The sequence below is a fragment of the Poecilia reticulata genome, chromosome 5 (genome assembly GCF_904066995.2).
Source record: "Poecilia reticulata chromosome 5, P_reticulata-male-v2, whole genome shotgun sequence".
In the NCBI taxonomy this organism is placed as follows: Eukaryota; Metazoa; Chordata; class Actinopteri; order Cyprinodontiformes; family Poeciliidae; genus Poecilia; species Poecilia reticulata.
In genome coordinates this window covers 9,543,827-9,563,092 of record NC_088834.1, presented here as the reverse complement: position 1 = coordinate 9,563,092, position 19,266 = coordinate 9,543,827, and the positions used below count along the sequence as shown (strand labels likewise).

Sequence of the window (19,266 nt, the reverse complement as noted above, 5' to 3'; positions counted from 1 at the left end):
ATGGCACCAGGAGTGCGAGGGTCCAGATGTTAGTCTCCTGCTCCCACCAGCTGTGCCAGCCACTGATACACAGCCTCATTGACTCTGAAGCAGGCACACAAGAAGAACTGACATCACAGCCACACACACACGCACGCACACGCATGCAAACACACACACAGACGTACACGCAGATGCACAGATGGGATGCACTGTCTTAAAACTGGATTTTATTTGAGAAAAGTAGGTATGAGAGCGAAAACATTGAGAAGTAATTGCACAAAGACACATTCACTATAAATGCACAGACTGGATCCACTTTCTCCATCCACATGCTCATTTACACCCTTTTTCTCCTGGGCTAGAGTTATCAGCAGCGTTATTTGAGGGTGACAGGATCCTAACAATTACCAGAATAATGCATGTTTGTTTGGATGACTGCGCCATCAGCACTCCCTTTGTCATTTTGAACATTGTGACAGTCAGTCGGTACTCATCCACCACCCTTTATTCTGCTGTTTTTGTCCATTTACTTCTTCTTATAACAATAATTACTTTTGTCATTCACACACAGTGGCACAATTGTCCACACACTAATGGTAATTTCTAACTGGGGACACAGACAGACGACAACTGTGCAGTTGAGCTTACCAGCTGCTGTTTGTTGGCCTTGTTGTACTTCTGTCAACTCATAAATCAGCAATATCAGTAGCTGCTATTTAGCATTGCAGAACAGGCAATGAGCAAGGTTTAAAAGGCTTTTCCCTGTTAACAAGGCTTGGCTGTTCCCAACAAGAAGAGACGGAGGAGAAATAATACTCTATTTCTGCCAAAGCAACACTGTAATTCTAGATTCACCCTGTCAGGCAATAAGTTTGATTATGGTCCTCATTTGAAATGTTGGATATATCTCCAACATTTCCCCTCCCCCCTTATTTTCTGCTCCCTCTTCTCCTCTCCGTCTCTGCTCACCCCTTCCTCCCCCTCCACCATCCTCAGCAGTATCAGCATTGGCATCACTCTGACTCTGGATCACTATTGGGAAACTTGAGCACCCGTGTTTTTACCTTTCTCCCCCAACCACATTGGAGGAGATCATGATTCACTGATATCGCTGCATCTGCATGTCCTCGCAATCACGACAATCTGAAATCTTGTCTGTTGACACGCCGTCTGATTAAATGTACATACAAACTTTTACATCAGTTTGGTGGAGAGCCTAATCTTGCTCTGAAAACGTGATGGCAGTGCAGTTGTTGCAGCTGACAGAATTAAGTGCGACTGGCGAGAGGGGATGAGGGAGAGGCAAACGAAAAGACAAAAAGAGTAACGAGAGCCTATGACATATTTTCAATATATCCTAGTGGAGAAAAACGAAAAAAAATAGTAATAAAAGGAAGAGATTTGTCAGTGAAGGCAGCTAATATTTAGTCACTTGCATCAACTTGCAGATTTAGAGAGAAAGCATGCGTGAAGCAGGGAGTAAGAGGGAGGTTGTGTTTATTATTTGATAAAGCCTCCCTTATAACCTCAGCATGTTGTGCAACAGCTCTGGCTCTCCTTCAACTCTGCGGTGTGCCACTTCAAATTAGTCGCTCGTGGAGAGGGCCTGCCCCGTCTTTGCAAAATGCATTAGTACACCACTCAGAACCTCGTACAGCCTAGGGTTAAACACAAATTATATCATTTCTGTCGTCCAATCAAATCACACTGACCCTTGGACCTGGGAGATGAGTCAAATGCATAATGAAATATGACATCGCACAAAAGCTCTGATTGTAATCTGTTCTGACACGCGATCAGATGGAGATGACCCCTTGACCTCGACTGACAAGTGAGACAAGTACTGGGAATAGGATACACAGGGGAGAACGAGGAAAGGAAACATGAAAGGAAAGGTGGGGTAGGGAGGTACATGCAATTATAAAGGCTGGTTTTAGTCAATGAGGATTAGTTTGTAATCAAGTGAATATCTGGAGGTGAATGAGGCCATCTTCAGCTTTTGACAGAAATTATACACTCCATTCCCTCCATATTTTCACTCCCGCTGGGCTTTATGTTCTTGAATGAGTGCATGCCATCAACCTATCCCCCTTTCTGTTCCACCTTTCCCTCTCCCAATGCACATTTTCACAGGACATCCCTTTCACCAGTGCTCTTTTTTTTTTCTTCAAATAGCAAAATAGTGACAGATAAATAATACAATTTGGCTATTTGAGAGTGAGATTTGTTGACAGGAAGGTATGGTGACAGCGGGTAATCGGGGTCAGGCTTGGTGCTGTGCATGGACCAAAACTGATTTGGGTTTAAAGGGGAAAAAGGTGGCCAGTGTTAGACCAGCTGAGAGAAGAGGAAAAGAAAATAGGGGTAGGATGGCTGCAACTGGATCCTCGGCATTCTCCCCCTCCTTTTTGTTGGGCTCTATGGTGTGTTGATACCCTCTAACTTGGTATTGTAGTAGATGAAGAGCTATGGCTTTAATTAAGGCTGAGATGATGGACAGAAGAGATGGATAGATAAGGAGAGAGGTGATGAAGAAATGGAGTAACAAAAACAAAAAGCAAAGAGCTCATGCTGTTTAAATTTGAAGATCTTTGTAGTCAGACAACAACTATTTGTCTTGCAAACAAGATCTGTTGTAAACAGGATAATTCACAAATGTAAACTGTAGTCTTGCTTGGGAAGAATGAAAGAAACAAATAAAAATGAAAGCTTTTATAAATCATTCCAATCATAAATCAACAGTTTTCTTTACAATCACATGGGAAGAAGAGATAACAGGTCTTTTCTCTGAGTGCAGAGGGCTGCATAGTGGAAATGGAAAAGTGTTGGAACGAAGGGTGTCGAAGGTGATGGAAGTGGTGGTGTTCGAGGGATTTCAGGCATAAATCACTAGTGTGACAAAGCACTTCAATAGGCAGATAAGTGCACATTAGTTGTAAGACAGATATGTCATCATCTTCCTTCTAGTTGTCTTTTCTACCCCTGGGACGACTCTAAGCTCTTTTTCTCTGTAGAAAATAAGAACCAGGTGTGACTATGGAGCTCTTAAACTCTAGTTTTGCTGACTCATTTTCCACTATATAAAAACATTCAGTGTTCCAACTTTGAGTTAAAATACATTGTTACAGAAGGATTCATACCATGTCTACATTGTACCAAGTTTTGATATTTTAGTGCAATACAAAACATCTTTGTTTTCAAAGATGTTTAAAAAATTTAAATATGAAAAAAAGGGGCATAGTTATACAGTCTGATATCCCCAATAAATAAATAAATGTCAGTGCAGCTAATTCCGAGTCCATTCATTAATGAATAGAGTTCACCTTTGTGTCATCCGTTTTCACTATATATACAGTTGCAGTATACCTCACAAAAGGGTTTTAGGGAACATTAGTGAATAAACCATATCATGAAGTCTACAGAACATGAAATCTCCAGATAGGCCACATCTAATGTTGTGGACAATTTTAAGGCAGGGTTAGGTGATAAAGCAACAAAGCTAACTTTGGACATCTCAACACATCACTTCTCAATCATTCACAAAATAATTCAGAGTCTGCCACAATTGCAAACCTACCAAAACATTGGTGCCCACCTAAACCAACAGCATAAACGAGAAGAGTATTAGAGGAGCCCACGGTATCTCTGGAGGAGTCCCGTTCAGGTGGGATGACGTATTAACAGGAGAGCTAGTTGTCTATATTCCACTAATCTGGCCTTTATGAAAGAGTACAAAGAAGAGTGCCATTAATGAATGAAACCCCATTTACAGTTTGCCATGAGCCACATAGATAACACAGCAAACGTATGGAAGGAGGACTCAGAAAATGAACTCTGCTGATAAATTGAAAAATGAGAAGTACAAAAGCAACATGAGAAATGATCTTTCATTCATCCTATCACATCTGCTCTGCTTCAAAAATAATTTACTTTGAGCAGTGTTACATTCCATCTATGTAAAACTAATGTGCCACTTAATTTGAAGAAGTTCTGGGTGCCCTGAGCATTTGTGGTTAGTCCACCCTATTGGCTAGCAACGACTCTGGACATTAACTACTTTGACAAAGGTAAAATCCTAAGTCACTCATTGCAGTCTGCTTTACTGTGCTATCTCGGCAAGTTATTTTTTTATTATCAAAATCCCCCAAAAGTGGAAAAAAAGAGATTTAAATAACTGATCATTTTGTCTTGCATCAGACTGGTTTATTGCCTCATATTTACAGTTCACAATGCAACAACAGCAGACCAAGATTATGTTTCTTACTTCCATAAAAAGGCATTCAGCTTTTTATCGTGCAAATTAATTATATTTGACAGCGGAACATTTCTATAATGGTTATACAATTTAATATGAACTGGATGATGTCCTAAATCCTGATTTCTACAGGCACCACAACAATAATCTAATAAGAAGAAGAATATAGAGATAATGAGCCATTAGCCACAGTCAATATCATCTCCAGAAGGCCTTGAGTACTCAGGCAGTGTTACAGAGGGAGTTGGAGATCTGTGCCAAGTAAAAGACAAGCTGGAAAGCTCCCCAATCAATGTTTTTTTTCCTCTCTCAGTCCCAGACCAACTGTCTATTCATCTGTTTCTCTCGAAATGAAAGGTGTGCTGGTATGCAACACTTACAGTCGAGAGATCTGTGTCTTAATTAAATCGTTGCAGATTGTGTTTCTCTCGCTGTGCAGACAGCATACTGTGCGTTGGAAACAATGTTCCCTATAGTGTCTTGCAAGGAGCAGATGAGGTTAATAAAAGATGTTTCTGTGTTGGATTAAAATCTGTGTAGTGACGCTTTTAGACAAAGTGTTTGCTTCATAATTAAACTCTGAGGAATATCAAAAGAAAGAAGAGACGTTTGTTTCCAAAAACATGCCATGTGACACAGTGTTTGAATTGCCTTTGTGTGGATTTGGCTTTTAAAGAAGACTAAAGTATACATAAACCAAGCTGTACATGTAGTTTTGTGCTTGCAATTTCATTCTGAACAGTGGCATAATGAATAATTTATCTTGCCACAACCCAACTGGGAATGTCCTTGGTATTTACATTTTATCATCAAGGGCACTGGATGAACCGTCACAGCGATGTAACACATGACACATCTCCACTCCTCGTCCTGTTTGCCCAATCAAATGCAGCAGACGAGAGACCCACTGAAAACATCGTTCCAGACCTCTGCTGTTTATTGATGAAGGATGAGGGGAAAACAACAGTTTGATGAACATGCTTTGTGATGACTCAACATGATTTTCCTTCAGATTACCTGGTGCTCTCACACAGCGAACATATGAGTAAACGATGGCTAAAAGGGGGACACACACGAGGGACTCAATTCACACAATATAAACAGTGTTTACAGCAGACAATTTAGTTTCCTTCCAACAATTATGAGGGGAATTGAATCTCAGGAAATGTTTGTTTTCTTGTCCATTAGGCCACACAATAACAGCATTCCCAAAGGCTTACAGATACATCTGTCTTTAAAGGACAGCCCAGTAAATTTATAGAAGCTTGTTTTCAGTCTATTTTAGGACCAAGAAAATCAAATGATATAAATAAATAAAGTAAATCAAATAAAGCAAGAACAATGTTTTTTTTATTTGTGTGTGTTATGAAACATTTGGGTAAAAACAAAATTTCTGCATATTTGGCCACTGGAATTAAATTATTGATTGCCTGCGATTAAAAGCGCTCTTTGGGAAGCTGACTTTCATTTCACAAACACTAAACAGAGACCTGTAGAATAGGGATGGGTAGGTTTAGGGAGATTTTCCTACTTAAAAATATAGAATTTTCATTTGAAAACTGAACATTTCCACAGATGATCTGAAAGTCTGACATACTGCCAACTCAGAAAAAATACTTTTTCTTGGTACTGTACACGGAGTGAATACCAGAATGCAAAATGCAAAAAAAGAGAGAGGGAAAAAAACCAGGATAAATTAGGACTCAGTTTAGTTTGCATTTCTGGTATGCATGAATGTGTTTATACTCTACCCTTTCCTCATTCTAACCAGGAAGCATCTTTGCCGTTTTACACATTTTTTTATGCTACTTGCCAAAAAATACTTTTTTTCCCCCTCATTCATTCTGAAACAATATTGAGTGAAACAAGAAAAAAAGTACCCTGTATCCTCTCTCCTTTTCCTATCTCTTCATGGTCCTTATTTTCCAAAAGTATCTGTTTGAGAGATAAATGACCACTCTGCTGCCGAGGATGACAGCCTACACAAAGATGATATTGAATTGATTTCAGAAATGTTGCAGAACTGACTGCTTGATGTATACCGCTAGACATGAATCATAAAAATTCTATTAAAAACCCCTTGAATGGCTGACACCAGAATATTATTTGTGATGATTAATTTGACTCAGTCATTACAATGGGAGTCAAGTTGGATCGTCTCAGACAAAATTGCTTTTCATTCCCCGTTGAATTTCCCTGCTATTTTTCTTTTCTTCCTGCTCTGTGCAGGACTCCGATCTGATTGGACTTATAGTGTTTGAGCAGCAGCTAACACGTGCATTGGTTTTCTTTATCACCAAGGTCAGGCGCTCCATGTTTGCATCTAAAATTAGATGTTTGATGTTTGGTTGAAAAGATTCGTTTTGTTTGTTTTTTTTTTTTCTCAAGAAGCGAAACAGTAAATGAAATAAATTTGTAAATTAAAATAATTCAGTATTACTTGATGTATCACAATATATGCGTTAAGGATATTTGTTGTCTTTTCTCTCTTTGAAACAACTAGAACATCACATTTGGTTAAAAACGTATTCTCCATTTTTCACCATGTGGCATATTTTTTGGTCCTGGGGATAACCATCAAATGCCTCAGATAACTATCTCTTGCTTTAGAAAATTCGACATCTACTCTTAAGTTTCATATGACTCTATTTGATCACATAATTGTTTTCTCCTTCTATTTCTCGCTATGTTTATCTGTCCTGTCAGAGCTACACAGGCCAGACGGGCAGTGGCGGGGGAGGAGGCGGAGGAGGCGGCACCTCAAGTGGAAACGGGACTGGGGACGAAGACTATGAGATCCCACCAATCACTCCACCCAACCACCCCAACCACCCCGAACCACCTCTTCTTCACCTGATGGAGCATGACTCTACGGGCTACCTCTGTCATTCGCTGCCGCACAATGGGCTGATCAACCCATACTCGTACACTGAGCTGCCAACGCTCATGATGTCGAACATGTTGGCACAGGACAGCCACCTTGTCTCCAGTCAAATGCCCTCGGTGAGTAAAACTGCCTTGATTTTGCATCCAATAATGGGCTTTGGTAGGATCCAATGCAAAGCTGGATAAGAGTATTACCTACAGATGTTTGAGCCCATTTAATAATGAAAAAAAAAGCTAAAATCTTTAACTCCACTAACTTAAATTTGTAAAAAGCAAATTTACTTTAAAATAAAGTAAATTTAAAGTACATTTGCTTCATTCTTTATCATCTGAAGTTCACAGAACACCAGCACCTCCAACATTTAAAAGCAAACAAAAAGAAAAACGTGAAGTTTTGTAATGATTAATGTTTGAATGATATTGATGTTGATGAATGATTTCTATAGTGAAACAGATCATGCTCCAAAAACGTTAATGTAATTTTCAAGACAAGTAGACTTAGGCCAAGTGGAGGGAACAGATGATTGTTCAGGGGCTGCCTTGTCAGCTGTAATGCATGGAGAAAAGGATTGTGGGTAAATCCATCAGCATCATATCTGCCTCGACGGCATGCATCGGTCAATCTGTCAAGCCTTCAAACATGAATACTTGCTGATTACTCCCTCAGCTCCAAACACACACAAAAAAAACGCTCGTCTGCAAATTAGCATCTCAAAACCGTAATTGCTTTTGTGGGAACTGCTGCAAGAAGCAGGTTTCTATCAGAACAGCACAACAATCTGCAGAAGGTTTAAGTATGAAATGTAAACGCACATGCTGCTGTCTTTATTCCTATGTTGTAGATGCAGCATTAAATATGTGATTTATGGTTGAATTTGAAGGTGAATTTGAAGTTCAAGTTATTCAGATTAGTCTTTTGTTTGTCACTGTGCAGCAAATATGTAAGAGTTTGACTAAAAACTGTTCCTGTTAAGTTTGACAGTGTCAGATCTGAATGCATTCATTTGGAAGCAGAAGGCATTGATGTGTTTTATTGATTTCAGCACTTAGATTCCAGTGAAACAAATTACATGGTAAACCATGTTAACATAAAAAAAAATATTCTTCTTATGTGGAGGCTTAAGGTAAAGGAATTCATGCCCTTGTAATTTACTGGATAATGACAGAGATATCATAAACTGGCACAGAAATAGTTTCTGCCAGCTGTGCCTTTTTTGTAATTTTTATAAATCCCCCAAAGCATTTTGGATAAAGCTGCTTCTCATCGTTCTTTATCAGTACAATTATCAGAGATTCTCAGAGTGTTTTGTAAGTTTATGAAGCAGATAAGAGTATCTGTTTTATACAGTATACTGTACACATACACAGATGCGTATCAAGGTCAAGTGTGATGTATCATGTTCATCACAAACAGAGGGGAGAGGGGTAAACAAGCAGTTGAAATAGATCTTGATAAAGATCTCAAATGCAAACATCTTATGCATTATATATATTGCAGGAATATTCCCCTGATGTATTAGCTTCACATGTCATCTATCTTTATATTCATTTCACATTTTGGTCATGACCTTTACTGTGGAGACATTGCTTGATTGGCCAGTCTTTCACTCCACCGTCAGCGCGTGTTTGTTTGTGCTAGAAAGAACCACGCTTCGGTTTTAATGGAGCTGAATACAGTCGGCTGCACGATAAAAATGCATGAGATTCCGAATGTGCAGCAAGCGCAACATATCGAACAGAAATTTGAACAAATAAGCTCCAGTTGCAAGGGTTATTTCTTGTGAGTGCTGTTTTGATAACCCTGGATCATAGAAAGATTATTTTTGGAGACAAGACTGAATGCTTCGTCCAGTTTAAATTAGGTTCTGAAAGTGCCACGTTACTGTTCTAAACAGTGTACATTTTTAGATTTGCAAGTGCACATACAATAATTAAGACGAAAGAAAACAGTATATTTATTTTTTTCACTTGGCCCTCTTTACTCTGATACCACTAAATACAATCTAGTTCAATCTGCTGCCGTCGAAAGTCATTTAATTATTTGACAAAGATCCTGTATGTAATTTAATCACAGTATAGATGGAGCTGGTTTGCAAATTGCTCAGATTTGTGAATCAAGATTGGTGAAAAAGAAACATCCTCAAAAAGCCTCAGAGTACATCTCACAGAGCACCGTATCATATATCGCCCCCATGGGTGTATATGTGTATATATATATATATATATATATATATTAGGGCTGTGTAATATCGATTTTTGCGATATATATCGATATTTTCTTTCCTAGAAAAAAATCGATATTCATCTGCGAGTATTGTGACATCCAACTGTCACCTTGCTCACTCACTGCTTGCTTCGCCGGGAGAGTGATTAGGTCATCAGGCTTAGAGTGATTCCGTCAAATGTTAAGTGTCAAGATTAAAAAGGTATTATTTACTTTACAAATGCGTGTAAGATACAGTTTGTACTGTTTCAATTAAAAGAAGCATGTTTTCTCACCACTTCTTTAATTAATTTTGTCCAGCTGTCAACTTTAAGTTTGTGTCCATGTCCAACCAGAGCCAGGTGTTGTGTAGTTGGTGCTTCAGTTAAATTAATTCAATCCAACTCTATAACAGTCACAAAATGTCACCAAAATCACTCTGTCCCTCTAAAATCTTTCAGAAAATCGCAAAAGTGTATTGAATTGTATCGTTTGCTGAATATCGCAATATATATTGTATCGTGAGCAGGATATCATGTATCGTATCGTGAGATTATTGTATCACTACAGCCCTTATATATATATATATATATATATATATATATATATGAATTTGTAAAGTAAACTTTAAAATAATCTTTTCATTTCAACTTTCTCTAAAAGAGGCATAGCGATCCTTTTAGTGCCCTGCTTCAACTTCACCCTGAAAAAAGGAGCATATAAAGCAAACTCTCTCTAAATCAAATACTCTGGCAAAAACTACCAAACCGTAGCGGAGTTTCATTTGTGCTGAGAACCGAGTGTCTATTAAATTGGTGCCTCACCTTGACACAGTCTGTTGAACAGAGTAATTAAGCAAACTCTGCAGTTCAAACATGAGATGGTATCATTATGAATTCCTCACTTGACATGGGCGGATAAATAGTGTTGGTTAATTCACTTTTTTTTTTTTTTTGCCTGTTTAGGTTGCATAAAAGTACACCATGCAAAATATCTGCTTCTTGTGTTGACATTGTACTTTTACGTGAGTGTCCAAGTATGTTTATTTATACATTTCTTTGTCTTCACTATAAACAATATCTCTGCCGTTGAAATGGATCCACTACATCTGGAGGTCAGGCCTTATATTCAATCTTGAGCACATTGAAAAAAAAAAATCCATTAGGGTTCATCTTTCCTGCATCAGCCATTCTATTGTGGTGCTGCAGTGAGATCTGTTTTCATCAAGCAGATTCAATACGTGAGCTGGGCAATGAAAAGAGTGCAATAGAGTTAGATGAGGAGTGGAGAGGTTGGGGGTGACATGGTGGGGTTGGGTGGGGGTGGTTGAGATTGTGGCTAGAAAAGCAAGTACAAATTGTAAAGAAGAATAAAAAAAAAAGGTAACTCTTATTCAAAATGAGCATATAGCTCCAATTTTCTGTACCTCCTGGATTTTATTATTAGATATTTTAGAGATAATTCAGTTGAGTGAAATTAGGTTATTCGATCTCAACGAAAAGCTGCTGTTTTTTTTCTAAATGTGGCCCCATTTGGATTGAAGTATGCACGTATTTGAAAGTACTCCACAACAAGTGCAACAATATAAACATGTAATAAATAGCCTGATTGTATAACCCCAAGGATTCAGGCAAAGTAGCATTTTGGAGTGGTTGATCATAATCACAGGGCTTTTGGTAAGAATTGATAAGTAGCTTTGCTTGATTGGTTATTTTTTTTGGGTGCTTTGTTACTGGCAGACTTGATGCAAAGACTCAATTTGTTCCCGTTCGTTTCGATGCATTTACAAAAACACGGCAAAGATAAACCATATTGACGGAAGTAAAACAGGAATATTAGATCTTCAAGGTGATTCTGAAACATTTCTAACCTTGTCAAGGATGAATTGATGGATGGATGATTCGTTTTATAACATTATTTTATAGACATTTTTTTTTAGCTCTGTGAAAACCACTCTTAAATAAAAAAGACCTTGAAAACAGTTCAAAGAAAACCTAGCGCAACTAAAGCTACACATCGAGTAGTCATTTACTGAGGAGTAAAAACACTTTTTCTTATAATGTTTTTAGTCTTTTTCTCCATTTTTTTATTTTATTGTGTGGTGTTATTGAATATGTTAATCCTGTTAAGGAATGTTAAGTTCAGTAAGCTGAAAGTGAGGTACTATTAACTAACCATATCTGAGTCTTCTCTGATTTGGAGGTAAATAATGTGTGGAGACAAAAAGCTTCCCAAAGAAGAACTTTAAAACAACAGGTTGTTATCTGTCTTCCATATCACTCTGTTAGATTCTTCAAATTCACCCACACTGATGCTTTTGTCCACTTATTTGTGATTCACTATCTAGATATTGGCAGACTGCACTGAAGCACCAACCAATCATCTGTTGCCCCCGGAAGCAAAGTCATTAGACAATAGCAGACAGAATCCCAGACAAGATTATGTCTGCTGAAGGGCTAATGGGGACGTTTAACTGAAATATGGTTTTCTGTTGGTCCGTTTCAGATGTGTCAGTTCAGTTAAATTTGCAAAACACAATCATCAAACAAGATGTTAAATAAATCAGGCTGGCGTTGAACTCAGTTAAATTTAGTAGGGTTGGACAAAGTACAATTTTAATTGCCATGGTTTCCTAAGAAAATGTTATGTTATATATTACCATCAGCAAAGATACAAAGATTGACTTGTGAGGTTGAATTTCCACTGCAGTGTGGAAATTCAGTGTGATGGGCTTCCATAGATGGGCAACTTTTTGCCAAGTGGCATAAACTAAATATTACAGACTTGTTGTATAACTAAAATCAAAGTAGAATTTATCTAATTATAGATTTTCGACACACTCTTAATATTGTAGAAACATCACTGAATTAGTGAATTGCAGGTTTTTTAAATTTTTTGATTAGCCTACCACTGTAGAGGCCTTGATGGGTCAGAGCTGGTGACAAATAGTCCTGCCACCCAAATTCTCATTAATCATAATTCTTGTGTAAGCCTTATTACCATATAACTACAAATTCATTTTATTTCATCCATCTGTGTTCTGTATTTGCTTGATCCGATTCAGCTTTGCAGAGTGACTCAGTTATCAGTCACACTTCATCTTAGAAACTAACGAGGCAAATAACCTTAGGTTAATTGGCAACTTTCAGCCCTAACATGTTTTCAATTGTGAGATAAAGCTGCAGTACCTGCAGAAAATGCATGCATGAAAACATGCAAAAGTACAAAAAATGCAAAACTGCAACAACTGCAAAGAACGTGTGACATTTGACCCCAGAGTTCAATGCAACATTAAATCCAATTCAGTAGTCAAGAAGAGAAAAAGAAGACGGTTTATGGTGCCGTTTTTTCAAATAGTTGCTGTCAGTCACTGATGTCCAACAGTGACTCAGACGCAAATTATTAAAATATTTTAAAAAAGGGAAAACCTGAAAATAGTTTAAAATATATCAGCACCAATATCTGCATCAACATAAAATTAAGCTTATTTATTTATTAATTTGCTTATGGTTCAAATGAATCCATTAAGTTTCTTCAAAACATGTTTATTTATTTATGTTGGTCACTTCTTCAGAACAGTTTGGCTATTATTATGTTTTAGTTAGTACACGAAACCATCAGTTAATCAGATGTATTCGACACAGTGTTTGTAAACCGTTCCCCTTGGGTTTGTAGTGTTCTTAGGAAAACTAGATTTTCTTGGCTTAATCCACTCATTCACAGTGGAAGTTAATTGAAAATGTTTTTTCTTTTCTTTCTCTAGTCACAACATGAAAGGCATAATTAACCACTTTCCTAATTTTGCAAGGAGTACATTTTCAGGGCTCATTGTCATTTCTGCTAGTTATTGTGTTGTGGTCTGAAATTGCTCCTGGACTAACTTGATATCTTTGAGAGAGCCCTTTTTCTCTGATGCTCCACTGCACTTGGCAGAGCCTCTCCCTGCTTCTCTCCATTAATGCCCTGACTGTCATAGCATCTACAAGTTCCAAAACACATTAGAAATTTAATAGCCTTGCTCAGGTTGCATTGATCTTATCAATGCAGCCCCAGAACAGATACACATCTCTGTTGCTACTGGTGAATCATTTTTTGGACTCGCGAGCAAAGTGGCCACATTGTAGTCACTTTCCACTTTCAAATACACCCGAACTTGCTGAAAGCAAAGCTGTTTATTCATTGGCTGGAAAAACTTTGTTCTATGTGAGCCTCACACCTGTGTGCCTAAAATATATTTAAGCTGAAAAGGCCTATATGGTGTTTTAAAATGCTGGCAGCTGGAATAAATTATCTTTGATGAAGTTTTTTGTGCTTCATTCAGAAGGAGCCATCATCAGACAGGCTTGAGTGTGATTTTTTTTTTTTTTTGAATATGTAACAGATGATGAATGTATAATCAGGAAGGTAATGTCATGCATAACAGCAGAGTAAGAGGAGAAAGAGCTATATGCACGAGCAACCCTAACTCCATCAGGCTCAAAGGTATTATCTCATCATCATCTCAAGTTTTTCTTGAATATAAAATGCTAATTTAGCAGAATATTGGTCAGTGTATTGCTAAAGAGCTGCTGGCTGCATTCATATTCAAATCCATTCTCCTAATTTCTTTTGTTACAACGTTTTAGAGTAATAATTTCCAAACAAGCCCCTTATCCTCAGCTACTGAGGTTAATTATCAAGTAGTAATCCCACCCCGACTGTCATGTTAACTTGGACGGAAGCCTGTGTTTTCGTCGCATGCTTTTGTTTTTCCTCACAAGGTATTAAGTGCTCCTGGCAGGTGCTCGCTCCCCAAGCCTGTGTGAATGAAATATGAGCTGCAATGTCAACTGAACTTGTCACAGACAAGCTGGGATGAATAAATGATAAGAGAGTAGAGGTGTGTTTTAATGTGTTCGCTCGCTGACGGAGGCTCCCAGCTAGGGTATTATCTCCGACTGTACACCTGCTGGTTTTCTGTGTAAACCTGGAACAAAAGGAGATGCTTTAGTACAGATGCTTTCAAGGAAGAAGAAAATCTCTGTAATTCTAACTTTGTATAAAATATGACATTTCACAAGTCCTGCCGTCAAATGCGTTTACAGTTCTCGCCAATATGAACTTTAAAATTGTCTTTTACGACTTTCTGCTCTTTGGAGCTTATACTGTACCCCCCATTCAGATGAAGAAAACCTATTTCTCCTCTGAAAGACCTTCATTTTCAGGCATTTTTAAAAGGGATTACAGGGTCTGAAAAAAAAAAGAAGAAATTGATGGAACGTCTGTCGCTTTTCACCACAGTTCAACAAGCCCAGTGATAGAATGGGACTTGTATTACTTATTCCAATGTTTATTCGGGCGTAGATGATTTTGAATGATCAATGCTTCTAGTGGAACAAAAATCCCTTTTGCTTGTTTGATGGCCTCTTGAAATCATCAGCCGGGAGAGAGGATGGTTTCTCTTTAAACTGGTTTCCTTCCTTTTTTTTCCCCCTCCACTTTTTGTGTGATTGTTTATTTTCAAATTGTCCCTCAGGTTAATGTTCCATTTTGGTATTTCACACCTCCCTCTCCCATAAATGAACCATCAGCGCTATAAATCACTGGACAAACAGAGACTTGTGCAAATCCTGAAAGGTTCAAAGATTTATGTAACACATTCATGTTTTCCACTTTCTCATTTTAGTACTCCACGGGTAAAGCCGAGCTAATAAAAGGTCCTATTAATATTTCCTGTTGCTTGGCAACGGCAGGCAGCAAGTAATAGCATTCTGCAGAAAAATAGATGACCGATAAGGAAAAATTCAATTCTTTTCTCATCTCCTGGGAGAAAGTGCCTTATTTCTCTGGCAATGTGATATGAAACTGTAGTTGTATATTAAGAAATATTTTAAAAGAAGTAGAGGTTACTTTCCAATTTCACCATTTTAAAGGGATTTTTTTATTGCATGCTTGAAAGGCAACTCGTCTATTTTCCCCACCTTGATAAGGTCAATTAACATTAACATTATCAAAGGATAAGGTGACTTAATTTCTGCCTGTTAATTAAAAAATGAAAAAAAATTAATTCATTTAATTTGCACTGGAGGCGTTTTTTTTTTGCAAATAAAATCTTTTATTATAGTCTCTCTTTTCACCGTGATCAAAATACCAACAGTAGCATCTCCCAAGTGGCACTTTTGTAATCATATTTCTGAAGCAGAAGAGTAAAACATGAGCTATCATATCTTTTTTTTTTCTCCGTGACTTTATCCACGGTAGATGTAATCAACAGTGGTATTCAAGCAAAGAACAGAAGCTAAAGAAAACACAGCTTCAGTCACAGTAGATAGACAGTGTTATGAGAAGCTGATACAAAGATAAGGAATTTTATATTACACTTAGCCACGCACCCCCGCTGAGATTTATCATGGCATGAAATCGTGTCCATATTGCACCGTGCCCCATCTCAGTCATCCATCAGGTTATTCTGCCTCTGGTGGCAGGAGTGTTCAGCCACAGTGGCGGGGGGGGAGCTGTGTCGTCTCGCTCTGGGACGCCTCTCCCTCCCCGCCTCACTCCCCGCTGTGCCACCAGCCACCACTTCAAAACAACGCTGCCACTCTGGTTGGTTAGCGTGCACAGGAGTGGCTTGAGGCAGGGTGATTAAAAAGACACTTGGTTTATTTGCTTAGCACAGTCCGTAGAGTGCGGGCTGAATCTGGGGACCACAGACGTTTTATCGCAGAAGAGCACAGAATGTAGTTTAAAGATGTCTTAAGCATTTAAAGATGTTTTAAGCGTGAGCCGACATTTTCACAAGATTAAAGAAAATAGTTCCATTATGACTTCATGTCTACTTTTTATGTTATCAGCATTTATTCTGAGACCTTAGAAAGTGATCTTAATGTTCCCTGTTGCTATCATAGATGTGGAGAAAAAATGAATCAAGGAAAACCTTTAAAGACATCCAAGTCTGTGTTACAGGTTGGTACTTTTAATGGTCACAGTAATCAGTGGTTGATTTATTTGACATTTTGCTGCTATAATAGTTGAAATCTTAACGATAAGGTGAAGATGGCCCCTGTCAGATGTGTGAAATTCTCGGTGAGTGCGTTTTTTACATATTACTTTGACATGACCTTCTGTTGCATGGCATATAGAGTACTGTGTGCTTTTTCAGAAATATGTGTGCTCTTTGTTGTTTTGTGTTCATTACTTCTGCATTTTTTCTGCCGCCCTGAGCACAGACGCACACACGCATACACACACACGCACACGCAGTGTGTTTGACACGGCAGTCAGGAGTCTCATTAGTGGTAGTGGAGGAGCCTTGCCTTCTGCTGTCATGAGTGTGTGTCCCCACCGCTCCTCACAACCATCTCCTACATGTCATGTCAGCCAAGGCTCTGATTCCCTGACGCTGTGCTTTGTGAGGTGAGCTCAGAGACACACCCGGGCGGAGAGGGAGCAAGAAAGGGGGAGAAAAAGAGACCACAAGAGAGGAAAAGAGAGGGGGGTGGAACTGAGGAACAAGAAAGAAAACTAGGGGTGGTAGTGGAAGGGGCGGGGGGTGGGGGGGATAAAAGTAAAGGAGGTTCTATCTCACATTATTGGTAATGAGGAACATGGAGGAAGGTGCCAAGGGGGACATCATGACATTACTATCTGCAAATCAACCTCTGCTTTTTTCACTGCCGTAGATTCACTCTGAAAAATGTTTAAGGGGCTCACAGTTCTCACAAAAAACAGCAACTTCTTTCTTCAAATTATTCCTCCTGTGCTATTATAACGCTGTCGCCCGTAATTTTGTTTTTAGACTCAATCCTGCGTTTAAACAGGTAAAATTTTCTATCTGATCATTTTGAAATAGATTATTTTATGTAATTTTTGTGAGATACCTCAGTTTTCTCAGTTTTGGAATAAATCCTGAACAGTAACAATAACAGTCATTTAATCTGAATGGCTAAAAAATATGGAAGAAAATTATTGAATAAATCTATTCAATAATTCATAAAATAGCTCTTAAGTTTATCTTCTGCAATATAGGAGTTCCCTTATCTTATATAGAGCACAACATGTTTGACATTTTTAATAAGGCCAAGTACTTCAGTCAGTGCAAGTAAAATATAGGCAAAACTTAACGTTGACTCACAGTTGGGATAATAATTGCACTTTGGGTCACCAAACATGAAACATGAGGGGTTTTAAAAGTTCTTCAGATACCCGAATAGATTTAAAGGTACTCACCAATAACACATATTTGCTATAACTGTTGTAAGAAATATAAAAAATACTGATGGCTGGTGAGTTTTCTATTTTATCAATATGACCAGAGTTCAGTTAGTTATCCCATTTATTAGCAATACTTGTACTGAACAGTACGCAAGCACTAGTGTACTTTTACTACTCCCTGATGATATATCGGGATGTCTGAGACAATTTTGCTTACTGACTTTGGAATCTTATTATTGTGATTATGATATCTGAATAATTTTGTTTTGTGTAATCCTAACCTTTAAAAGTAAAATTTGTACATTTGTGATTTCTACAAATGATAAATCACAAATAATTTGTGACTTCTGCACTTTATATGTTGTCACTCCAGGTCGAATATATGATTTTAACGTTTCAGACATGTTTGAAACTTGTTCTCATAGCTTATGAAATCTGTTCGCCTGTTTGTTATTTTTTAGAGTAGCTTACCTTTAAGTTGATGATCTTTTCCATGTAGAATAATTTTGTAATCTCAGCTGAGCACAAAAAGTAGAGAAACATGGCTTGTAAATGTGGCTTGGAATATTATATAGATTTGTTACTGAAATGATCAAAGTAATTTGTTTTGACAACACAAAGGGAGCTCTGTTCAAATAAATACTGTACAATAATGTTTTTTCAGTGCTTTGCTTAAAACATCACTTACACACTTATATTTTCCTGTTTGAAACATCAGGCATCCACTGTTCATCATATCTCCTTACTTAGCATCTGTCTGATGTCACAAGAAGGCCGACACAGCGCTTTGCCTTTGCTTTCATACATAAGCAGCGTATGATTCATGAATCCACTCTTATTAATTCTCCTCAGCTTGTGTAAATGACCCTCCAGGGCATCTATAAGCTTGATAAACCAAAGACACGCATGATAGGAGAGAGAAAGAGAGAAGGAGGAAGGAGGGAAGGAGAGGTGGGAGGCTCGAAGGCTCTTTGAGGAACAGAGTTGTTGGTGCTTTGCCCTCGGGGTAAATGAGAAGTAGCTTTGAGGGCTGCGAGGAGCCGGGTCTGTTCCCAACCTAAAGGCGTGTTTACCACCTTGTTGCGCGCCGGCTGTGCTTTTGAAGGATCAGTCTCGAACGCGGCTCTAATTAAAGCTGTCATGGCCGGGTGCCTGCAGGGATAATGTTCTATTATTATAGTCATTTGTTTCAATTAAACGCTGGCTGATTTTACAATAGCAGCCGTGAACCTGTGTGAGTGAGCCATCACTCCAAACAAGATGGCTCCAGTCAAGCAGTGAGTAGGAGAGGAAGTCTTTGGAGTCACAGAGGCATCGATCACTGTGCAGCTTATTCAAACGGCGCAGGACGGGACGGGGAAATTTCTGAAACTGCTGATTAAAAGAGTCAGCAGGTGATTTCACTTTGAAAACCAAATTAGACGGATATCAAAGAACATCTGAGGACAAAATGCTTCATCATTTTTATATTTTTATTTATAACTTAAAATTCGAAGGTCAATTCTCTTCATATCTTTAAAGCATTAAATTATTTTTTTATATATCTATTGTATTACGATTTACAGAATCAATAGCATAATGGACTAGTTTTGTGATGATGCCAGTGCAATTAATTTGCATACTCTTATCCGCCTTGTCAAAGAGAGGGTAAATGGTATAATAACATTAGTAGGTAAATCCCAGAGTTCAGTTGCCGTGCTCAGCTATGGAGCATAATTCTCCTTCTTTTCTTATAGCTGTGTATAGG

General features: G+C 38.2%; 1 protein-coding gene across 5 annotated transcripts in view; it reads left to right on the top strand.

Annotated features, from left to right (window-relative positions):
- tox2 (TOX high mobility group box family member 2) overlaps positions 1 to 19,266 on the top strand; it is a 122,886-nt gene that overhangs the window by 83,009 nt on the left and 20,611 nt on the right. For all 5 annotated transcript variants that reach the window (XM_081606990.1, XM_081606989.1, XM_008408418.3 and 2 more), the window contains one exon: positions 6,944 to 7,240. In XM_081606990.1, the coding sequence (XP_081463116.1) occupies positions 6,944 to 7,240 (297 nt within the window). The remainder of the gene's footprint in view (positions 1 to 6,943; positions 7,241 to 19,266) is intronic.